Source organism: Tenrec ecaudatus, chromosome 1 (assembly GCF_050624435.1).
Source record: "Tenrec ecaudatus isolate mTenEca1 chromosome 1, mTenEca1.hap1, whole genome shotgun sequence".
NCBI lineage: Eukaryota > Metazoa > Chordata > Mammalia > Afrosoricida > Tenrecidae > Tenrec > Tenrec ecaudatus.
The window spans coordinates 4,344,524-4,363,782 of NC_134530.1; the positions used below are offsets into that span (position 1 = coordinate 4,344,524).

The 19,259-nt window shown below is 55.6% G+C and overlaps 1 protein-coding gene and 1 non-coding gene across 8 annotated transcripts in view; both read left to right on the plus strand.

Annotated features, from left to right (window-relative positions):
- Positions 1 to 2,502: 2,502 nt before the first annotated feature.
- Positions 2,503 to 19,259, plus strand: part of ATCAY (ATCAY kinesin light chain interacting caytaxin) — a 45,170-nt gene continuing 28,413 nt past the window's right edge. For 2 of the 7 annotated variants that reach the window (XM_075545068.1, XM_075545069.1), the window contains exons 1-2: positions 2,847 to 3,210; positions 6,587 to 6,699. In XM_075545068.1, coding sequence (XP_075401183.1) covers positions 6,623 to 6,699 — 77 coding nt within the window. In that variant the 5' untranslated portion in view covers positions 2,847 to 3,210; positions 6,587 to 6,622. Of the gene's footprint in view, positions 2,659 to 2,846; positions 3,211 to 6,586; positions 6,700 to 19,259 lie in introns of those variants that run through there. The other 5 variants (XM_075545071.1, XM_075545072.1, XM_075545067.1 and 2 more) reach the window with 4 other exon arrangements.
- LOC142438415 (small nucleolar RNA SNORA68) lies at positions 14,777 to 14,908 on the plus strand. The gene has a single exon (XR_012782792.1). It is a non-coding gene; the product is annotated as a small nucleolar RNA SNORA68 (small nucleolar RNA).

Here is a 19,259-nt window from a genome sequence, read left to right on the forward strand (position 1 = left end):
ATGAAGAAATCAGATGGTGCCCGGCCATCAGTAAGAATAATGTCTGGGGTCTTAAAGGCTTATTTTCAAAGACGCGCCCATCTAAGGGAGGCATTAACTTAGTCCACGTGGGAGAAGTACACCAGCCTGTGTGATCCAAGGATTGTAAATAATCCAATCCAAATCCAAAGGAGAGAAGGGGTATCAGAGCTTAAATTGCGAACACCCGGTTTGCAGAAGGCTGCGGAAGCCCCAAATCCATTTGCAGGATCCCCACATGGATTAAGCCTCTGGTGAACCCCCTCTGACCCTAGTTGGGGGTAAAAGCTCTGATATCAGATGGAGCGCATTGTAAAGTTGATTGTGGCAGATGTAGTCCAGCAAAATGAAACACCTCAATTGCTCTCCCTGTTGGCCCATTTAAACACTGTTTCAGTTTAAAGGGGGAGGAGGAAGAGGAGAATTAGATACACTTAGATTGAATCCCTCTGACTATGGACCAGGGATTCCTAGTCTTATGATCATGCAGAGTGCGCTTGGAAGTGGCTTGTTCAAAATGCAGTTGAGTTAAAACCTAGCACCCCATCATTTGATTATTGGGGGGGAATTGGTTGGGTGACACCTCAAGGAAGTACCCCTAGCATGGTCATGACCCAGCAACTTCACCCCCAGGCATCTGCCCCCAAGAAGTGAGGGTGGGCACGCACAGAGACCTGGAAGCCAGTGCTCACTGCAGCACACAGGCCCGAGCCGGCAGGTAGAAGCGGCTCAGGTGTCCCTCCACGGCCGATGGTCAGGCCACACGGTACTGCCCGCAGAGAGCAGTGGTGACTACGTAATACCAGGGGTACACATCATACCACTGAGTGGAACCCTTGTGGCTTAATGTTTACACGTTGGGCTGTGATTCACAGGTCAGCAGTTTGAAACCACCAGCTACCCCAAGGGTAGCTTTGTACTCCTATAAAGAAGGAGGCAGGATCAGGGGGTGGTCCAGGGAAATGGCTTCTGAGCTGGTTGCTCGACAGTTAAGGGTTCAGTGAGGAAGGGAGAGGCTGGTGGGTCAAAAGCTGCCAGAGGTTCCTTGGAAGAAAGGAGAGGAGGCCGTCCATCTGTATCTGTAAAGGTGACAGCCAGGAAAATCCTCCAGGGACCGTGATGATGTCATGCCAAGGGCTGTCACCAGGGGCCGCCACCAGCACTAGGGCGCCACTCAACCAACCACCACAAGATGATCTCAGCATCAACTCAGGGCCCTAGGCTTGGCTTTTGGTTAGAGGCCCTGGTGGTGCTGTGGGTTAGGCGTTGGCTAACAGCACGTTCCTTGGTTCAAGCCTGCCCTCCAGCCGCTCCAGGAACGAAAGATGAGGCTTGTCTGCTCCCGTAAGGACTTATTGTCCCAGAAGCCCTTTATCAGTGGTTCTCAACCTTCCTAATGCCACAACCCTTTAATACAGCTCCTAATGTGGTGGTGACCCCCCACCCATAAAGTTATCTTCGTTGCTACTTCATCACTGTCATTTGCTACTGTTATGAATTGGGCGACCCTTGGAAAAGGGTAGTTGGATCACCAAAGGGGTCTCGACCCCCAGGTTGAGAGCCACTGCCCTATATATATAGGGTTGCTGTAAGTTGCAATGGGTGTGATGACTGTAGGCAATGGTGCAGGATGTCCTGGACAGAGGGGACAGCATGTGCAAGGGCCCTGGGGAATGAACATGATGTGTTCCTAACCACCACCCCACCACCCAATAAACACACTGCCATCCGGACGATTCTGACTCCTAGTGCCCCTGGAGGGCAGAGTAGGATGGTCCCCCCTATGGGTTTGGGAGACAGTGAATCTTTATGGGAGCAGAGTGCCACATCTTTGCCCAGAGACAGCAGCTCCACAAAAATCTGCCCTCACGTTGATTCTGCTGCCCCTGGGGGTTTTTCTGAGACTGTGCCTTTTTTCTTTTTTAGACAGTAGAAAGCCTCTTTTTTCTCCCACTGAGTGGCTGGTGGTTTCGAACTGCTGACCTTGTAGGGAGCAGCCCAATGCTTAATCCACTGAGCCACCTGAACTCCTTCCTGCAGGAGCAGCTAGAACAGGCCAAACCAAAAACAGCATAGTGCTTAAGACGGGGGGGGGGGGGGGGGGGGGGGGGGGGGAATAATACACGTCCGTTTCTCGATGAAATATTTGTAGTCCTGTGTGACCTCCTCACATCTGGAAAGGATAGGACTGTGTGCCCCCGTTTCACAGGCACCTAAACTGAGGCCAGGAGAAGCGAGATCTCTTACCCTATGCCTCCCAGCTAGCCAGTCCCTGGGTCCAGGCTTCAGACCACCCCCCTCCCCACCCTCCACCTTCCGCTGGCTGACTACAGAGGCAAGGTCTCCTATTCTAGGACCGCCCAGAGCGCCCAGCCCCCGCAGCGCCCCAAGGAAGTGCATATAAGGCGGGTCTGAAATACGCCCCCCAGCACCCCCAGCTTCCAGCCTCTGCCCACCTCACGATCTCCATCCCCAAGGACCATCTGACTCAGTGACCCCGTGGAGCTGAGCCCAAGGACACCAGCCCTCCGCGCGAAGAGGCTCTTTGCCAGGAGAGAGACCCTTATGCCGTTGGATCGCCCGTCACCGCTCCCCACCCCCACGCCATCCTGCCAGGAACCGGACCCTTTCCGCGTGTCGGTGCGTTTGCTTGGCTTGTTTTGTTGTTTTTTTCCGATCGGAGATGCGCCATCAGGAAGTGGCCTGCGCCGCGGGCCCTGCGGAGGCCCGCGGAGATGCGCCCCGCTCCACCAATGGAGAGGACCGGGTGCCGCCAGGGGGCTGTGCCTGGCGCTCAGACCTGCCCCCACCCACCCACCCACCCAGCACACAAAAGCCGCAGGCTCGCCGTCTCTCGGACGCTCGCCGAGCCTCCCGCCGCCAGCTGGGAGCGGGGAGGCGGAGCAGCCCCGGGCGGAGGGGCGATGGCAGCGGGCGCAGAACCAGCCGGGTTCCTCGGCCCCGCTCGCTAGCCCCCCGCGGCGTCCCCGACCCCCACCCCCTGCCGCGCCGGCCTCGGGGGCCGGGGTGACCTTCCCGGAGCTCAGCCTCCGCCCCTGCAGCCTCCACGGGGGCGCCCAAGGCCCGGGGACCGGGGACCGGGCTCTGGGGCTGCGCGATCGGGCTGCGCGCGCCTTTGTCTGCGTGTGACGCGGGGAGGACGCCGCCGCCGCCGCCGCCGCCGCCGCGGAGGTGAGTCCACCTTCCTCCCCGCGTCCTCCTCGCTGCCAGCCCCCTGTCGACGAGCTGGGCCGGGCGCCGCGGAGCATCGGGTCCCCGGCCTCGGAGGATGCTCACGCAGGCACCTTGGCCGGGGGACGCTGGCCCGCTCCACCACACCCCCGCCCCCAATCATCCACCTGGCAGGCAGACGGAGGGCCGCTCCATTTTCGCCACCGCTCCAATGGAGCGGATTGGAAACCCCGAGGCCCGCCCCTGCGTCTCCCAGTGCGACCAGGGTGGCCACCGCGAGCCACCTGGAGCCCGGCTTAGGAGGCGGTGCTCGAAAGAAAACCCACTGGTCGGCCTGACTCACGGCGACCCCCTGAGCTGCAGAGGTCGGCTACCCGGGGTTTCCTTGCTCGTCTCTCCTTTAAGATCGCCAGGCCTTACCTTGCCGGCACTTCTGGCTGGGGGTGCGGTGGGTGGGATGGGGGTCCCCGAACCGCTGACCTCTCTCGGTTGCCATCCGGACTTGTTAATCATCCAACGCCACAGCTCACTTGGGAGGTATCTGGCAGGGCACCCCCTCGCTACCCTCAAAAGTGTCGCTGGATGCTGAGTTCAGGGGGTGTCCCACCCCCAGCCGGCATTCACAGGGAGTGTGGGGTCTGCGAGGATCCTGGTGGCGCGATGGTTACTTCTCACAAGGGGCAGTTCCACCCTGCCCTGTGGGGTCGCTAGGAGTCGGCATCGACTCCACGGCCCGTGAGTTGATGTTTTTGTTGTTTTGTTGTTGAGTGTTGTTTTGGGGGGTGTTGGGGGTTTTTTGGTTGGTTGGTTTTGGTGGGGTGTGCGCGGTCAGCTCCCGGGCCTGTATTATGGTGGTCACACCCCACTCGGATAAGGGAACTCGGGGCTCAGATAAGCCACGCCCACTGCTTGTAACTGAATTTCCAGGGGGGACTAACGTCACCTGGGCAAGGGCAGTGTACTGGGGCCCGTAAGTTTCTGGGGCAGAGGCTGTTGCAGCCCGGAGAGGGCTTGGGGTGGGCTGCGCTTTACCCCGCCTTCCCGGAGACTGACTGCCGCTGCCCAGAGCAGGAAGAGAATGAACTGAAGTGGCCTTAGCTGAAGGGGGATGGGCTGTTCTGTGGCGTCCCCTCCTTCCCTGCTCAGACACCTTATCTGCCTCGTGCCCCCCTCCCAGCGCCCAGCACTCCGCCCTGAGCCACAGCGCAGCACCAAGCCCTTCAGCCACCGCCAGCCAGGAGTTGGTGACACGCCCAAGCCAGCAGCCTGGCAAGCTCTGCATGGAGAAGCAGGGTGGTGTGGCAGCAGGGTCTAAGCCAGGACACCCCAAGGGGGTGGGAGAGGGGGCACCCACATGGAAGCTGTGAGGTGAGATGATGTAATTCAGAGATAGACAAGGGCCAGGATGAGGAGCTGAGCCCGTGCCCGCCCACAAACATGTCATTGCCCACGGAGACTTCTGCTTCTTTTAAAGCAAGCTGTCCTATGCTCTCTAACCTCCCCCATCCCCTCCCTCCCGCCTGCCAGGTGCTTCTGGGGAGGGGGGTCCTTTGCATGGTGGAGTGTGGAGCAGTAGCACCCTCCTACAAGCAGGACAATCACAAACATCCCCAGACCTGGCCCAGTGTGCCCCAGGGACAGAATCATGCCGGTGGGAACCCCTGGGCTAAGGGCTTCCACTGACCACACCTCCCCCGCAGACTCTGCATCCCATGACCATGTGACCTTTTGATGCCCCGAGGTACCACCTACATTGAAATCCACACACTTCGTGGGGGAAGGGGGTGGGGGGAGATCACAGGAGCTGGAGGACGGCCCTACCTGACACCATCTGACAAAACAAGCCAAAAGAGCTGTCACTGCCATCGCGTCCGTGTGGAGTCACAGTGACCCTATAGGACAGGGCAGAACTGCTCCTGTGGGTGTCCGAGACTGTAGCTCTTCACTGGAGTAGAAAGCCTCATCTTGCTCCTGACCATCCGACTCAACGGGAGGTTATGCTGGGGGATGGGTGAGCAGGGGCCCAGTGGAAATATTTCTTCCAATATTGACTGTCCACACTGCTGACACAGGACCCCTCTCTGGGCGGGGTATGCTGTGCACAGTGGGTGTTGAGCAACATCCCTGACCTCGGCCCACTCAATGACAGCAGCCCCTCCCACTGCAAGTCCTGAACCCCACAAATGTCCCCAAACATCACCCAGTCTCCCCTTGGGGTGGGGTGTCAGAAACACCCCCAGCTGAGGATCCCTGTGTTCAAAGGACAGAGGAGGAATGCTGCCACGGTGGGAAAGAGCCATCAAAGTCATTTCTGGTCCAACCATTTCGTCCACAGAGAGGGAAACTGAGGCCTGGAGAGGCGAGAGGCCTGGGGGTGGTCAGGCCCCAGGGAGACCCAAGTTCAGATATGCTGACCCCTGCTCCTCTGAACGACAGGAGCCAAGTCAGCCCTTTATGGTTAGTGCTCATTGTGAAGGGGTTCCTGGGTACCACTGTGTCCTCTCAGCTGCTAACCCAAAGGCTGTTGGTTCTAAGTCACCTAATTGCTCTGAGGAAGAAAGGTCTGGCCATCTGCTTCCACAAAGATTTGTTGCTAGGCTCCAACTCACAGTGACTGGCTGCCCAGCAGGAGGAAGGATGGCCGGGCCCCTCACTATGCTCAGAATCACTGCTCATGTCTGAGTCTCTTGTTGCAGCCACTGTGTCCATCCATCTGCTGAAGGTTCTCCTTTTTCCGGGACCCTCTGCATTACGAAGCATGATGTCTTTCTCTGAGGGGCGGGTCCTTTCTGATAACAGGTCCAAAGTGCATGAGAGGAAGTAGGGACTCAAAAGAAACAAATCCACTGCCATTAAGTTGACTTCAACTCATCGCTACCCACAGGATTTCCGAGACTGTACATCTTAAATGGAGTTGATGGCCCCATCTTCCTCCTTTGGAGTAGCTGCAGGGTTTGAACTACCGACCTGATGATTTATAGCCCGCAGTGCCCCTAGGTTGCAGCCCAGGAAATGCTAAGAAGCAGTTCTACCCAGTTCTATAAGGGTCGCCAGGAATCAGAATGGACCTGACAGTAGTGGATATTGTTCTGTTTAAATAAAGAACACTTGGGCAGCTATTTGTGGTTTAAGGATTAAGATTTAAAGATGATCTTGGAGCAATAATTTCAGGGATTCACCCAGCCTCCCTGGCTCCAGAAAAGTCTAGAGTCTGTGAGAATTTTTCATTCTGTTCCACATTTCCCCCTTTTGATCTGAATGGTTCTATAGAATCTTTGTGTAGCTCAATCTCTTAAGACCTGCACACAGGTGGGGAGTTGTGACAATTACGACTCAGTAAAACCTGTCTGTCTGTCTGTCTGTGGCTCCCGTTCAGGACTTGTCTGTCTGAGCATCACCTCTTCCCGGCTCCATGGGGACCACAGAAGCCACACTCCGTATGGAAAACGTGGATGTGAAGGAAGAATGGCAGGACGAGGACTTCCCCAGGTACAGTGAGGGGCAATGGGTACTTCTGGGTGGGGACCAGGGCATCAGTGTTGCCCGACCAGGGAAAAGAGTGGGGCGGCTAGGTCCCCCTCCTTACCCCACCTGCCCCCTGCCCCTGCTTAACAATTGCTATCTTGCCAGGAACAGTGGACGGAGGCTGTGTCCCTATGCCCCCTCAGCAGCAGCCTGGTGGAGGATTAATCAGAGCCAAAGCTCCGGAAATGTTTGCTACATGATTTCAGATGTGCTTCCACCTCCCCAAAGCTCCAAAAAGTCCCCACCCACACACGTTTAGGAATGCTAAGCATTTAACAATTCCAACCATTTCCTGGAGGCAGGGTGGCCCTATGGTATAACTCTCGCTTTCCATAGGAGAGACTCAGGTTCCACTCTGGGGCCAACTGTCGGCAGAGGCTTGCGTGTTGCTGTGAGGCTGAAGGGGTGTCAGTGGGGCTTCCCCTCTAAGACGAGGAAGAAAGGCCTGGTTATCAGTTTCTGAAAACCAGCTAATGAAAACCCTACGGGCACAAGGGGCTGACCCACAGCTGATTGTGGGGACAGCACAGGGACCGGCGGCATTTGGTCCCGTTCGCAAAAGGCCTCCGTGATTTCCCCACGGGAGCATGATGCTGTTAGCCACCATCGAGTTGGATGGTCCAACCTGGGACAACATTCTAAAATGGTCTTAGATGGCCATTGCCAGACCATTCTTCCGAATCCATCTGAATCTAGAGGCTCTGCCGAAACCTCTGTGTCATCCTAACAACGCATCGGTGGCATTGCGGCTTACATGACAGGCTGCCACTTGTGAGATCAGTGTTTCGAAACCAGGAGCCACTACAAGGGCAGCTGGCTGAAGGCTGCATATGAGACACACTGGCCAGGAATCAAACTCAGGTCTCCAGCATAGGACACGAGGGTCCTTCCACTGAGCCAGCCCCTCCCAGGCCCAACATGGACTCTTCAAGAACTCGCTCCTTTACGAGCATTCTCTTGAGAAGCCATGAGCTTCCTGTGGGCGGGAGACTGTTGAGGTGGGCCTCCCATGTTGGAAGACACAACCCTTTTCCAAATCTAAATATCATGCCAGGAGCCCTGGGTGGGCATCCGCTACTCACTCGGCTCCTCCTCGAAGGAAAGGCCTGGCAAGCGACTACCAAGCTGGTAGCCTGGGCAGTGCTCCAGGGAAGTTCTCCTGGGTCACGTGGGGTCACTGTGTGTCAGAATGGGCGTCCCAGTGTCGGTCCACGATGCGTTCGGTAGGGGCGAGCGTGCCCAGAATAGCCAAGAGTCTCTCGTCTGTTCCATGCCTGCACGTGTGGTTCCGGTGGGTTTTCTGTGGGAGTTTGCATTCATCCTTTGCAGATGGTGGTGTTGTGTGGTGCCACCAATCTGTTCTGACCCGTACAACCAAATGCCCAAAAGAACGAGACTCCGCCCGGTCCTGCCCCGGTCTCACCATGGCTCCTGTGCCTGAGCCCAGGGATGCGGCCATGGTGTCTGTCCAACTCATCAAGGGCCTTCCTCTCCTTCGCTGCCCCTCCACTTTATCTTCTCCAGAGAGTTCTGCAAAAAGAGTGGGGCAGGGGGGGCGATAGGGGGTTGGAGTGGGGGCGGTGGTCTCAGTCTCCTATAGCTACCATAATGAATGTTGTCACCTGGGGACATGTCAGAAATCAGAACTGTGTCCCTCCCACCTCACCCCCTGGGTTCTGCAGGAAATTATAGACTGGTATCAGACAGATGGGCTAATATTGGACTTTTGGACTTGATCTGGACTGGGCGGGGATGTTTTCTTAATATATAATGACTCTTTGTATAAAGCTCTTTCTTATACACATATGAGTCTCTAGGAATTTGTTTCTCTAGTCAATCCGGACTAACCCACTGACCTCTAGCGAAAAAGAGGAAGGCCCTCCATGAGATGGCTGGACACCGTCCGTGACTGCCACCCTGGGCTCAGGCAGAGGAACAATTGCGAGGGTGCTGCAGGGCCGGGCGCTATTTCATCTTGTTGTGCAGAGGGCGCTCTGTGTGCAGACTTCAGCAGCCTGCGTGATATTCACCACTCGGCTAGCAGGGTGTCGTGCTGTGGTAGCATGCGTGTGGCTGGCGTGCTGGGGTGTTGAATGCCAGCAGGGTTGGCTTGGCAGGCAGGTTTCAACAGGGCTTCCGGACTGAGACCGACTAGAAAGAAGGAACAGATGGAGCACTTCTGGAAGACACTCAAAGTACGGCTGAGGAAGAGCTGCCTCCTCCAAGCGGAGTCGACCCTAATGAGGTGGGAGAAATCAAGCTTGCGGGACCTTCATTTGCCGACGGGGAGCAGCTCGAAATGAGAAGCAGCAGCTGGAAGCACCTGTCAATCATCGGAGTGTGGAACGTTCAAAGTGTGAATCCAGGGAAGCTGGAAGTCAGCAAAGAGGGACCAGCACACAGATTGACATCCTAGGCATTAGGGAGCTGGCACTGGCTGAATCAGACAATCAGATCACTACGGTGCCAGGGATGACAGATCGAAGAGGAATGGCGTCACATGCACCGTCAAAAAGTATACTTCGAGATCTATCGTGAAGTGCATGCTTTCTGAGATCGGATAAGATCCACCCACTGGCAAGCAAAGACGGTCAGCCCAACTATTATTCAAATGTGTGCACCGACCACTAACGTCACAGGCAAAGAAATGGAAGAATTCTACCAACATCTTGAGTCTGAAACGGATCAAGAATGCAGCTGACATGCCATTGATAACCACCGGTCGTTGGAGTTCAAAAACGCAGGGACAGGATTGGCAATAGGAACTTTTGATGATTAACAACAATGCCAGAGATCACCTGATAGAAGTTTGCAAGACCCACGACTTACTCATTGCAAATACTTCTCCCCCAGCAACATAAATGGCGACTGTACACATGGATACACAAGAATCAAATGGATACATCCGTGGGAAGAGACCTTGGAGAAGCTCAGAATCATCAGGCAGAACAGGCCAGGAGCCGACTGTGGAGCAGACCACCCATTGCTTCTATACAAGTTCAGGTTGAAGCCGAAGAAAACGGGAGCAAGTCCATGAGAGCCAAAGTACACCCTTGAACATGTTCCACCTGAACTTAAAGACTCTCTGAACATGAGTGAACAAAGGTCAGAGGTGTCGTGGGAGGACGTAAAGGACATGGTACCCCAAGAAAGCCAAAGGCCATCAAAGGAGGAGGGAAGACGAGAATGAATTCGCTTCGGGCGCAGAGGGAGCTCAGGTTGCAAGGGCTGCATTTGAGCCTGGGAACAACTGCCAAGATCCTCTTTACAAGGCTCTTTGTCTGACAAGTGGCCGGCTAATGTTCCCAGTCTAATATTTATATCTGTGTTTAAAAAAATACTAACAGAGGAAAGAAAGAAAAGACCAAAGTGGATTCAGAAGAGACTCTGAAACTTGCTCTTGGACATAGAGCAGGTAACGAAAATGGAAAAGAGTTGAGCAGATTTCAAAGGGCAGCTCTGGAAGACAAAAGGGGTCTTGGTAGCACTGAGTTTAGGCGTTGATCTACTGCCTACAAGGCCTATGGTTCAAATCCACCAGCAGCAGACTGATGAAGGCTGCCGGGCCCCATAAGGATTGCCAGTGATAGAAGCCCTCTCTCTGCGTCACTCTGCGTCCAAGTCGACTGAGCGGAAGTGGGTTGGTTTGGGTTAGGGTTAGAAGGACCAAGTCTAGCACGATAATGAAATGTGCACCGAGTGAGAAATCCAAAAGAGAAGAAGACACGGAGCGTTTCTCACGCCAACGGAACGGAAGTAAAAAATCCAAGCCTTGAGTTGCAAGAATGGAAGATGCTACACGCTTGCTACTGGACGACGAAGGGAGCCTGAAAAGAAGATGGAAAGAAGACGGAGAGTCACCTAACAAAAACGATGGGTTCCGCCAAACTCTGCCATCGAGTCGATGCGGACTCATAGCGACCCTGGCGGACAGGGTGCAGCTTCCCCTTCGGGTTGGAACTCTTTATGGGAGTCAAAGCCTCCTCTTTCCCCCGCAGAGTGGCTGTGAGCTCAAGACCAAGCTCATGGCCAAGAAGCAAGGATAAGAGAATGCATCTCAATCGTTGAATGTAAAGTTGATGATCTATAAACCTTCGCCCCAGTGACAGTAAAGATTTTCCTTAAGGAAGAAGAAGAACCAATGGTAACGAAGGAGGACGTCCACGCTGTCCTGAAGGCACTGGCAGAGGACAAACAGGGCTCCGGGGGTTGATGTTGTACCAACCGGACTACTCCAGAAACAGATGCCATGCTGGAAGTGCTTAAACCAGGAGCCGCCAGAGGTGCTGTCCGGATGTGGAAGCGGGCGTGGAACAAGGAATGGCATTGCTGATGTCCGATGCATCTTGGCTCAAAGCAGAGACTACCAGAAAGATGTTGCCTTGTGTTTCACACTGTGAAAAAGTAGTAGGCTGCGTGGATCCTAGCGAGTTATGTATTGCGCTGAGAAATATAGGAACTCCAGAGCACTTCATTGTGCTCGTGCAGAACCTGGACTTGGACCGTGAAGTAGTCATTCAAAGGGGTTACCGGATGTTTCAAACCAGGAAAGATGTGTCTCCGGGCTGCATTCTTGTACCATGTTGAGTCCATCTGTAGAGCGAACAGTGAGAGAAGCTGGCTTATATGAAGAAGCTCTTGGCAGCAGGACGGGAGGATGGCTCATTAACCACCTGCGGTAGGCAGAGGACACAGCCCTGCGTGCCGAAAGTGAACAACACTCCAAGCCCTTGCCGGGGAAAATCGGGGATTGCAGCCTTCCATGTGGATGACGACTCTGGGTAAAAAAGACCCCAGTCCTCCGAACTGGACCCATAGATGACACCATGGCAAATGGAGAAAAGGTTGGAGTTGTCAAGGTTTCGCCTGGCTTGGCTCCAGAATCGATGCTCATGGAAGCAGCCGTCAGAGCTCCAAAGACGGCGTGCATTAGATTAATCTTCTCCACAAGGCTTCTTTAGAGCATTGAAAGGCAAAGATGTCACTCTGAGGACGCATGGGCACGTGACCCGAGCCGTGGCACTTTCTCTCGCCTCCTAGGCATGGGAAAGCTGGGCACGGAGTCAAGAAGGCCAGCCGAGAGTTGATGGAGTTGAACGACAGTGCCGGGAAGAATATTGGAAGTAGCACGGACAGCCAAAAGAACCTACGAGTTTGTCCTGGAAGAAGAATGGCCAGAATGCTCCTTAGAGGCAAGGACGGCAAGGCTAACATACTTTATACGTGTTGTCAGGAGAGACCCGTCCCTGGACATCACGCTTGGTCAGGCGGAGGGGCAGCGAGAAAGAGGAAGGTCCTCAAGGAGATGGACGGACGCCGTGGCTGATGACCTCGGGCACAGGAATGATTCTGAGGACAGCACAGGACAGGAATGTGTTTCACTTGGTTGGGCACAGGGTCGCTGTGGGTTGGCATTGACTCAATGGCACCTCACACTAACAACTGGAGTGGGGAGGCACAGGACACCCACAGAGCATCTGGGATGGTTGACGGTGCATTGAGGGGCTTGCTGTCAGTGAGAGGAAACAGATGTGTACAAACCGCTGGGTGACTCAACACTAATAGGTGATTTCCCGGGCTGTGCAGACAATCGAAGCAGCTGGCTACACACCGAAAGTTTGGAAGTTCAAGTCCAACCTGGAGTGCCTGAGAAGAGAGGCCTGGTTATCTACTTCCCAAACATCAGCCCCTGCACTCAAAGGGCCTCTTTGTGTTAGTCTGTGTTGACTTGAGAAACAAATCCATATATATATTTTTAGAATAAGAAGTAATAATGCATCAATAAAACACTTCAGGTGAGCCCAGATCAAGTCCATTAACCCATGAATTCCTCTTCAGACTTACACAGCACATCAATGATGCCGAATGCAGGAAGATCACTGGGCGGTGGGTGCAACATCCTGTAGAGCCAATGGTAGCCCCTTCAGAGCTCTGGCTGCCGTCGTGTGGCTCCATGTGGCTCGTCAGCAAGAAGCTAAAGCAGAGAGCGAGTGTATGTGTCCCATCTCCAGGGAGGAAGACAGGAGCTCCCAGAAACCTCATGAGAGGGCCACACCCACAAGGAGGGATCCATCGGGCTGTGACCGGATTGACAGACTAGACTCCGCCCCTTCATTCTTTTTTCAAGTTGGCATAAAATTGTGTAACTACCGCACTCTTTGTCACTGCCCCTCCACTTTACCAGACATGATGTCCTTCTGCAGGGACAGGTCTCCCCTGACACTTGGTCCAAAGCCTTGAAGGAGCGCGCTGGCCTCGCTTCTTCCAACACGAACTGACAGACAAGTGGGGGGTCGTTCTCATCAGCTCCTCATTGAAGACCGGGAAAGAACCGATGCCTTTGCACCCTGGTGCTGGTGAGGTGTGTTGACAGTGCCGCAGACCGCCAAGAGACCGAACGAACAGAAGCACAGCCAGACTGCTCCTTAGGAGCAAAGATGACGAGGTCACATCTCACGTGCTGTGGACGGGTTGTCAGGAGACCAGTCCCTGGAGAAGGACACCGTGCTTGGTGACGTGGGGGGACAGCGACGGAGAGGACGGCCCTGGGCCAGATGGGTGGACACGGTGGCTGCATGGATGGGCTCAGACATAAGCACAGCGGTGAGGACGGTGGTGTTTCCTGCTGGCCCCTCCCACGGCATGTGGGGGAGTTGAAAAATGGGACATGGACCAGGGAGGAAGAGAAGAATCAATGCCTTTGAATGGCGATGCTGGTGACGAGCCTGAGAGCAGCGTGGACGCCCAGAAGGATGACCGGCTCTGCCTTGGAAGAAGCCCAGCCAGACGCTCCCTGCAGGCCAGGATGGCGATCACGTGCTTGGGGCACCTGCTCAGGGGAGACCAGGCCTAGAAAAGGACCGTCTGCTTGCTTAAGTGGAGGGGCAGCAAGGAAAAAATAAGAAAGGTTGTCGAGGGGAGGAACTGACCCAGTGGCTACAACCGTGGGCGCACACCTAAAGCCGGTGTGGGTGCCATGGCGAACCTGGCAGCACTTCTTCTGTTGTTCTGTGAGGGCCGGGTCGCTATGAGTCAGAACAGGCTCAAAGGCACCAAGGAACAACTCTCCCCCACACGTTAAATGCTCTCGCTGCCCCAAGCCTGCTTCACACACACACATGCCGAACACAGCTGCCCCTGCCAGCCTGAGCTGGGCAGCCCTGCTGAAAGGGGCAAGGCCAGCTGCAGAGGGCTCAGTGTCTGAAGGATAGTGGCCTTGCTGTGCCCCCTTTGACCTGCGGGCTCTGCCCCAGCCCTTGCCGCACAAGGCTCCTGTCTTCCGGGCAGAGGGAGAAATGAGCCTGTCTCCCCCGGCGGAGGCTCCAGCTGCATCTTCACACAAGCACCCCTGTCTCGCCCAGACAACTCAGAATTCTCTTCCTTCCAACTCCATTCAGCTCCTTCCAGCTGGCAGGGGCTTCTTGGTACTTCCCAGGGGTGGGGGTGGGGATGCCAGGCACCACCCCCACCCCGCCTCACCCACAGCCCTTCTTGAGGGTGACCCCAGGCAACAGGCAACAAGATGCGGCTGGCTGGGCCACGCCCCCAGCCCTGTGAGCGGTTGTGGTCCACGTCGTTCTCATGGGCGAGTTCTCAGAAGTTAGGACACGGGCTTTTCTTGGCCGCACCTTCCACTGGACAGACTGGAACCCCACCGCCCTTGAGGTTAGCAGCCAAGGGCCTTAATGGTCTGCACCGACTCCCTGACCCCTGCCCTGATGATGGTCAGAATCAGGAAGTGAGAGCCATCTGATAAACGATGGTAGCCCAGTGGTTAGGTGCTGGGCTGCCAACCACGTGGCGTGGGGTCTGTGGGCCCCAGTGGGAAGGATGTGACGATGTGATCCCGTGGAGGTGACAGTCTGGGGAGCCGTGTGCTCTACTCTGTCACCTGGGGCCACCATGACTTGAAAGCCAGCTCAGCGACCCTCCACACCACCACCCTAACCGCAGGGGACACCCGCCTCGCAGGCGGCGCTGGTGCTGCCTCGTCAGCAGCTGGAAACCAGGCGTGGCTCTGCCGGAGATAAAACGAGGCTTTCAAACTCCCGGAAAGAAAATTGGAAAGAAAGGTAGCCTCAGAAAGTCACGGGGGTGTGCACAGCAAGTGGGCCTTGTCGCCTTTGAGGGGCTGCGCAGTGCCCCTCAGAGTGAATGTGAAGGTTCAACAAGCTTGGTAAAAAAAAAAAGTCACGGGGGCAGTTCTGCCCTGTCCTATAGGGTCGCTGTGAGTCGGTATCGACTCCGTGGCAGGGAGTTTGAGTTTGGAGGGCGCTGGATAACGGTCACCGGGAGCTGGACTCCAGCCCAGCCTTGGAGGAGGGAGATCGGCCCAGGGGGCGGAGCCAGGCGTGGATGCCCGCCGAGGCCAAAGGGGCAGTCCTGAGCTGGGAGGGAGTGTGGGGGTGGGGGTGGAGAGGGTGCAGGTGAACGGGGTGGTGGGTGGTGAGGGGAGAGCGAGTTAGGAACCGAGGGGATGCAATTTGAGGGTGTGCAGCTTGGAGTGGACTGGGGGTACGAGGTGGGAGAGCTGCCCGGATCTCCACAGGGACAGGGAGGTTAGGGATGGAGGAGGAGGCGTGACAGTGACTGAGCTAGGGGACAGGAGGTGGGGGAGCTGGATGTCCAGGTGGGGGTGCTGGAAGGCAGGGCTCAGAAGACCGGCTGACAGCGGGAGGAGCCCTCTGGCTCTCGGCCCTGCCCCCTCGCGTCCTCCCTGCTCGCCCTGCCGCACACTGCGGCTCCGCTCAGCCTGGTGGGGAGCCTCCACCTCCCAGGAGCCCTTCCAGGCCGAGGGCCCTCCCCGAGGCTCATGCCCGCTAGTTAACCCCCAAGGCGGAGGAGCAACCTGGGCCTCGGCTACAGGTAAGGAAGACCATTCTTGTCCCCTCCTCCTTGGGGACCCCAGCCCCCAAACGCCCTGACCGCGGGGCCTTGGAGTGGGCTAAATGGGGCTAGGATGGGTCCTGCCACACCCACCCACCCTTAGGGACAAAGTGCCCCTCCCTCCCACTGCTGTGGGACCCCCAGTTTGGGCCGGGGAACTTGGATGGGGTCTGCACAGTGACATCCGCTGTCCCTCCCCCAACCCATCCCTGATTTCATGGGTACAGACTGCAGCGTCCCCCCAGAAAGTGCTGGCCAGAACCCTGGGGACTGGAGTGGATGGTGGGCTTTCATCAACCCTCTCATTCTGTCCGCCTCAGCTCTCTGGTCCGGCTTTCCGGGACTCCAGAGCCTCCTCCCTCCCGCCTTCTCTTCGCCTAGCAACGACCTTTTGCGTTTAAGGGAGAGAAAAAAAAAAAAAAGAGGCTGGTGGGGGAGGGGGCGGGGCCTGCAGAGTCGCTGCCCATGGTGCTGATCACAGCGCTTTCTAACCCACTGCTGGGGAAGCAGGAGCGCCCGGAACGAATGAATGGACAGAGGCGCTGGCCATTGAGGTCGCCAGGAGATATTTTTAGCTCTCCTCGCCCTTTCCTCCCTGGCACCCCTGGCTTCACTTTGAGGGCGCCCTACCCCCGAGCCCCGAGAATGTAGTTGGCTAAGTGTCCAGCCTGGAAGTACCTACCTGTGATGGATGGAATCATGTCCTGCCGTGCTCCCCCAAAATGTCCTGACCTCTGTACTTGTGAAAAGGACCCTGTCTGGAAATTGGGGGTCTCCATCCGTTACATAACGGTTGTGCATGGGGTCATATCGAGTGCCGAACAAGGCCACGGCCACCCAGCCATTCCACCTCTTGTTGATGTTAGTCCCCAGCCAATCTGCTCTGACCCACAGCGACCCTGTGCACCACAGAACAAAACTCTCCCCGAGTCCTGAGCTGTCCTCACATCTGTCCCTGTGCCTGAGCTGTGTCCATCCATCTCCTAAAGGCCTTCCTCTTGTTCCGCCGTCCCTCCACTCTACAGGGACAGTCTTTCTTGATAACATGTCCCAAGTATGTGACGATAAAGTCTCACCATCCTTGCCTGCGAGGAGCACTCTGGCTGTCCGTCTTTCAAGACAGATTTGTTTGTCCTTTGGTCAGTCCAGGGTACTTTCAATATTCTTCCTCAGCATCAACTCATAGTGACCCTATCATGGCTTCCCAGGCTGTAAACTTTGATGGGAACAGGCAGTCTCATCTTTCCCCCTGGGGATAGCTGGTGGGTTTGAACCACTGGCCTTGAGCTTAGCCGTCCAACGCTCACTAAACCAGTTGATGTGGAGTTAACTCGGACTCACCAGCCCCACGTGGGCAGCGCAGAAGTGTTCCGCTGGGATTTCACGGCTTTGGCCTTTCAGCAATAGATTGCCAGGTATTTCTTCCAAGGTGCCTCTGTGATCGTTTGGAGTAGGATCTTAAACCTAATCCTCTCTGGGTGGTGTTTTATCAAGAGAGCAGAATAGACACAGACACACTTGGAGGGGGTTGGACAGAGGGGGACACTGCGTGAGGGAAAACATCTGCAAGCTTGGGAAAACACAAGAGACAGCTTGGGAGTGGCCACCTAAGGGCACTACTGGCCCTTCCCCATCTGGAGGAGAGAAGAGTAAAGAGAAAAGCAAAGATGTACATTTGACGGATGGATCGTGCAAGCCTAGTCCTCCATAACCCAGAGACCAGAAGAACTAGATGGTGCCCGGCTATGTCCACCAACTGTGAGATTGATCCCATTAGAAGGTCCTGGATAGAGGGGGAGGAAAATGTGGAACAAACCTCAGAATCATTAATACACACACACACACCACTTATTGTTTGGATGAGACTGGAGAAACCCTGAGTCGTCCTTCAGTTTTGGACTTGAACTCACTCCCTTCACTCAACTTTCAGTCGCACGGTAGGCAGGTCTGTAAAGGGAACAGGAACGCCAGGGGGACACGCACACCTTACAACAACGGACCGTTTGACATCAGAAGGGCAGCGCTTTCCCAGGAATGAAGCTCAGGAGGGGCAGGCAAGAGGGGGGAATGGAGACAGGAAACCCAGGAGGGAGTGGGGTGTGTGGTGCTTCGTGGCGGGGATGGCAAGCCACGTGAGGATGCACAGTAACAATGAATTGTTGAATGGAGAACTGGTTTTCCTGTCAACCTAACTCAACAAAGCTTCAAAAAGAAAGAAAGGAGGGAAGGAAGGAAGAGAGAAAGGCCAAATAAAAACCAGGGCTACCAACAAGGAAGCTGATGCCCCGAGATGGACTTCACCCTCCTGGAAGGCTAACCAAAAGGGGCCGCAGAAGAGAGACCTGGCAGTCTGCTTCCGACAGGTCACAGCCTCGGAAACCATTGGGGAGCCCAGGTCTCTGACACGCGTGAAGTCTCCATGAGTCGACATTTCCGCAATTAACCCCAGTGAGAGAGTAAACAGAAGATAGCTCTGCTGTTTCCATCTTATAGATGAGGAAACTGAGACCCAGAGAGCCTAAAGTCAGGGCGCTAGAGAGTGGCTGAGCTGGGCTGGGTCCCTGGTTCCCCCAGGCCTCCCACTCTGCAGCCAATCACTGAAGTTCCCCCTTTAAGTCAATGTTCTGGCTGCTGCAGTCTGCAGATGCACGTGCCTCTCACGGGTCGATGGCTGATAAGACGCCAAGACACCACGGGCTACCAAAAAACAATGGAGTTTTCTGCAGCATGGGAGGTTTGCAATTGGACTAGGTGCCCTGGGAGTCTTTGGCTCAGTGGTCTGGGTGTCACCTCCCCCAACCCCGATGGCTTTCTGCCCCTGGAAACACATTCTGTCAACCACCAGACACACGAGGGCGGTGGAGAGCAACGGCCAGGGTGTAAGGATGGAGCCAGGCTGTCTTGGCCTCCACTCATCTCAGCCTTTGTGAATTCCAGCCAGTTATGCCTCAGTCTCCTCCTCTGAGACGTGCCCAACCACCCACCCACCCGCCCAACCCCACTCATGGGGTTACTGATGATTAACTAAAATTGCGTTGTCAACATCCCAGCGGAGAGCCTGGCCCCTGTGGGCGTCCTATGATTGAGAACGGGAAGTAGAAGTTTAGAGATTGGTAGGGAAAAGCAACAGCAGGGTGCAGAGAAGGAGCCCAGGGCCAAAGCTGCCCTGGGAGCCCTGGTGGGGTAATACTTACACACTGGGCTGCTACCTGCAAGGTCAGCAGTTTGAAGCCACCGGACGCTCCTTAGGAGAAAGACAAGACTGGCTGTCCACTCCCATAAAAAGGTACAGTCTCAGAAACCCACCGAAGGAGTTCTACCCTGTCCTACAGGGTGGCCAGGAGTCAACATTGACTCAATGGCAGTGAATTTGTTTGAGTTTGGGGGGAGCCAGGGTGGCGGAGAAAAGACTGCCTGCTCCTGTTTTAAAAACAAACAATAAAAACTCACTGGCATTGAGTTGATGCTGATTTATCATGACCCTAGAGGACAGGGTAGAACTGCCCGGTGGGCTCCTGAGACTGTCACTCTTTACAGGAGTAGAAAGCCCTATCTTTTTCCTAAGGAGCGGCTGGTGGTTTGCAGCCTAATGCATCACCCACTAACCCACCAATGCTCTGTCGCCAGGTCCTAAAACA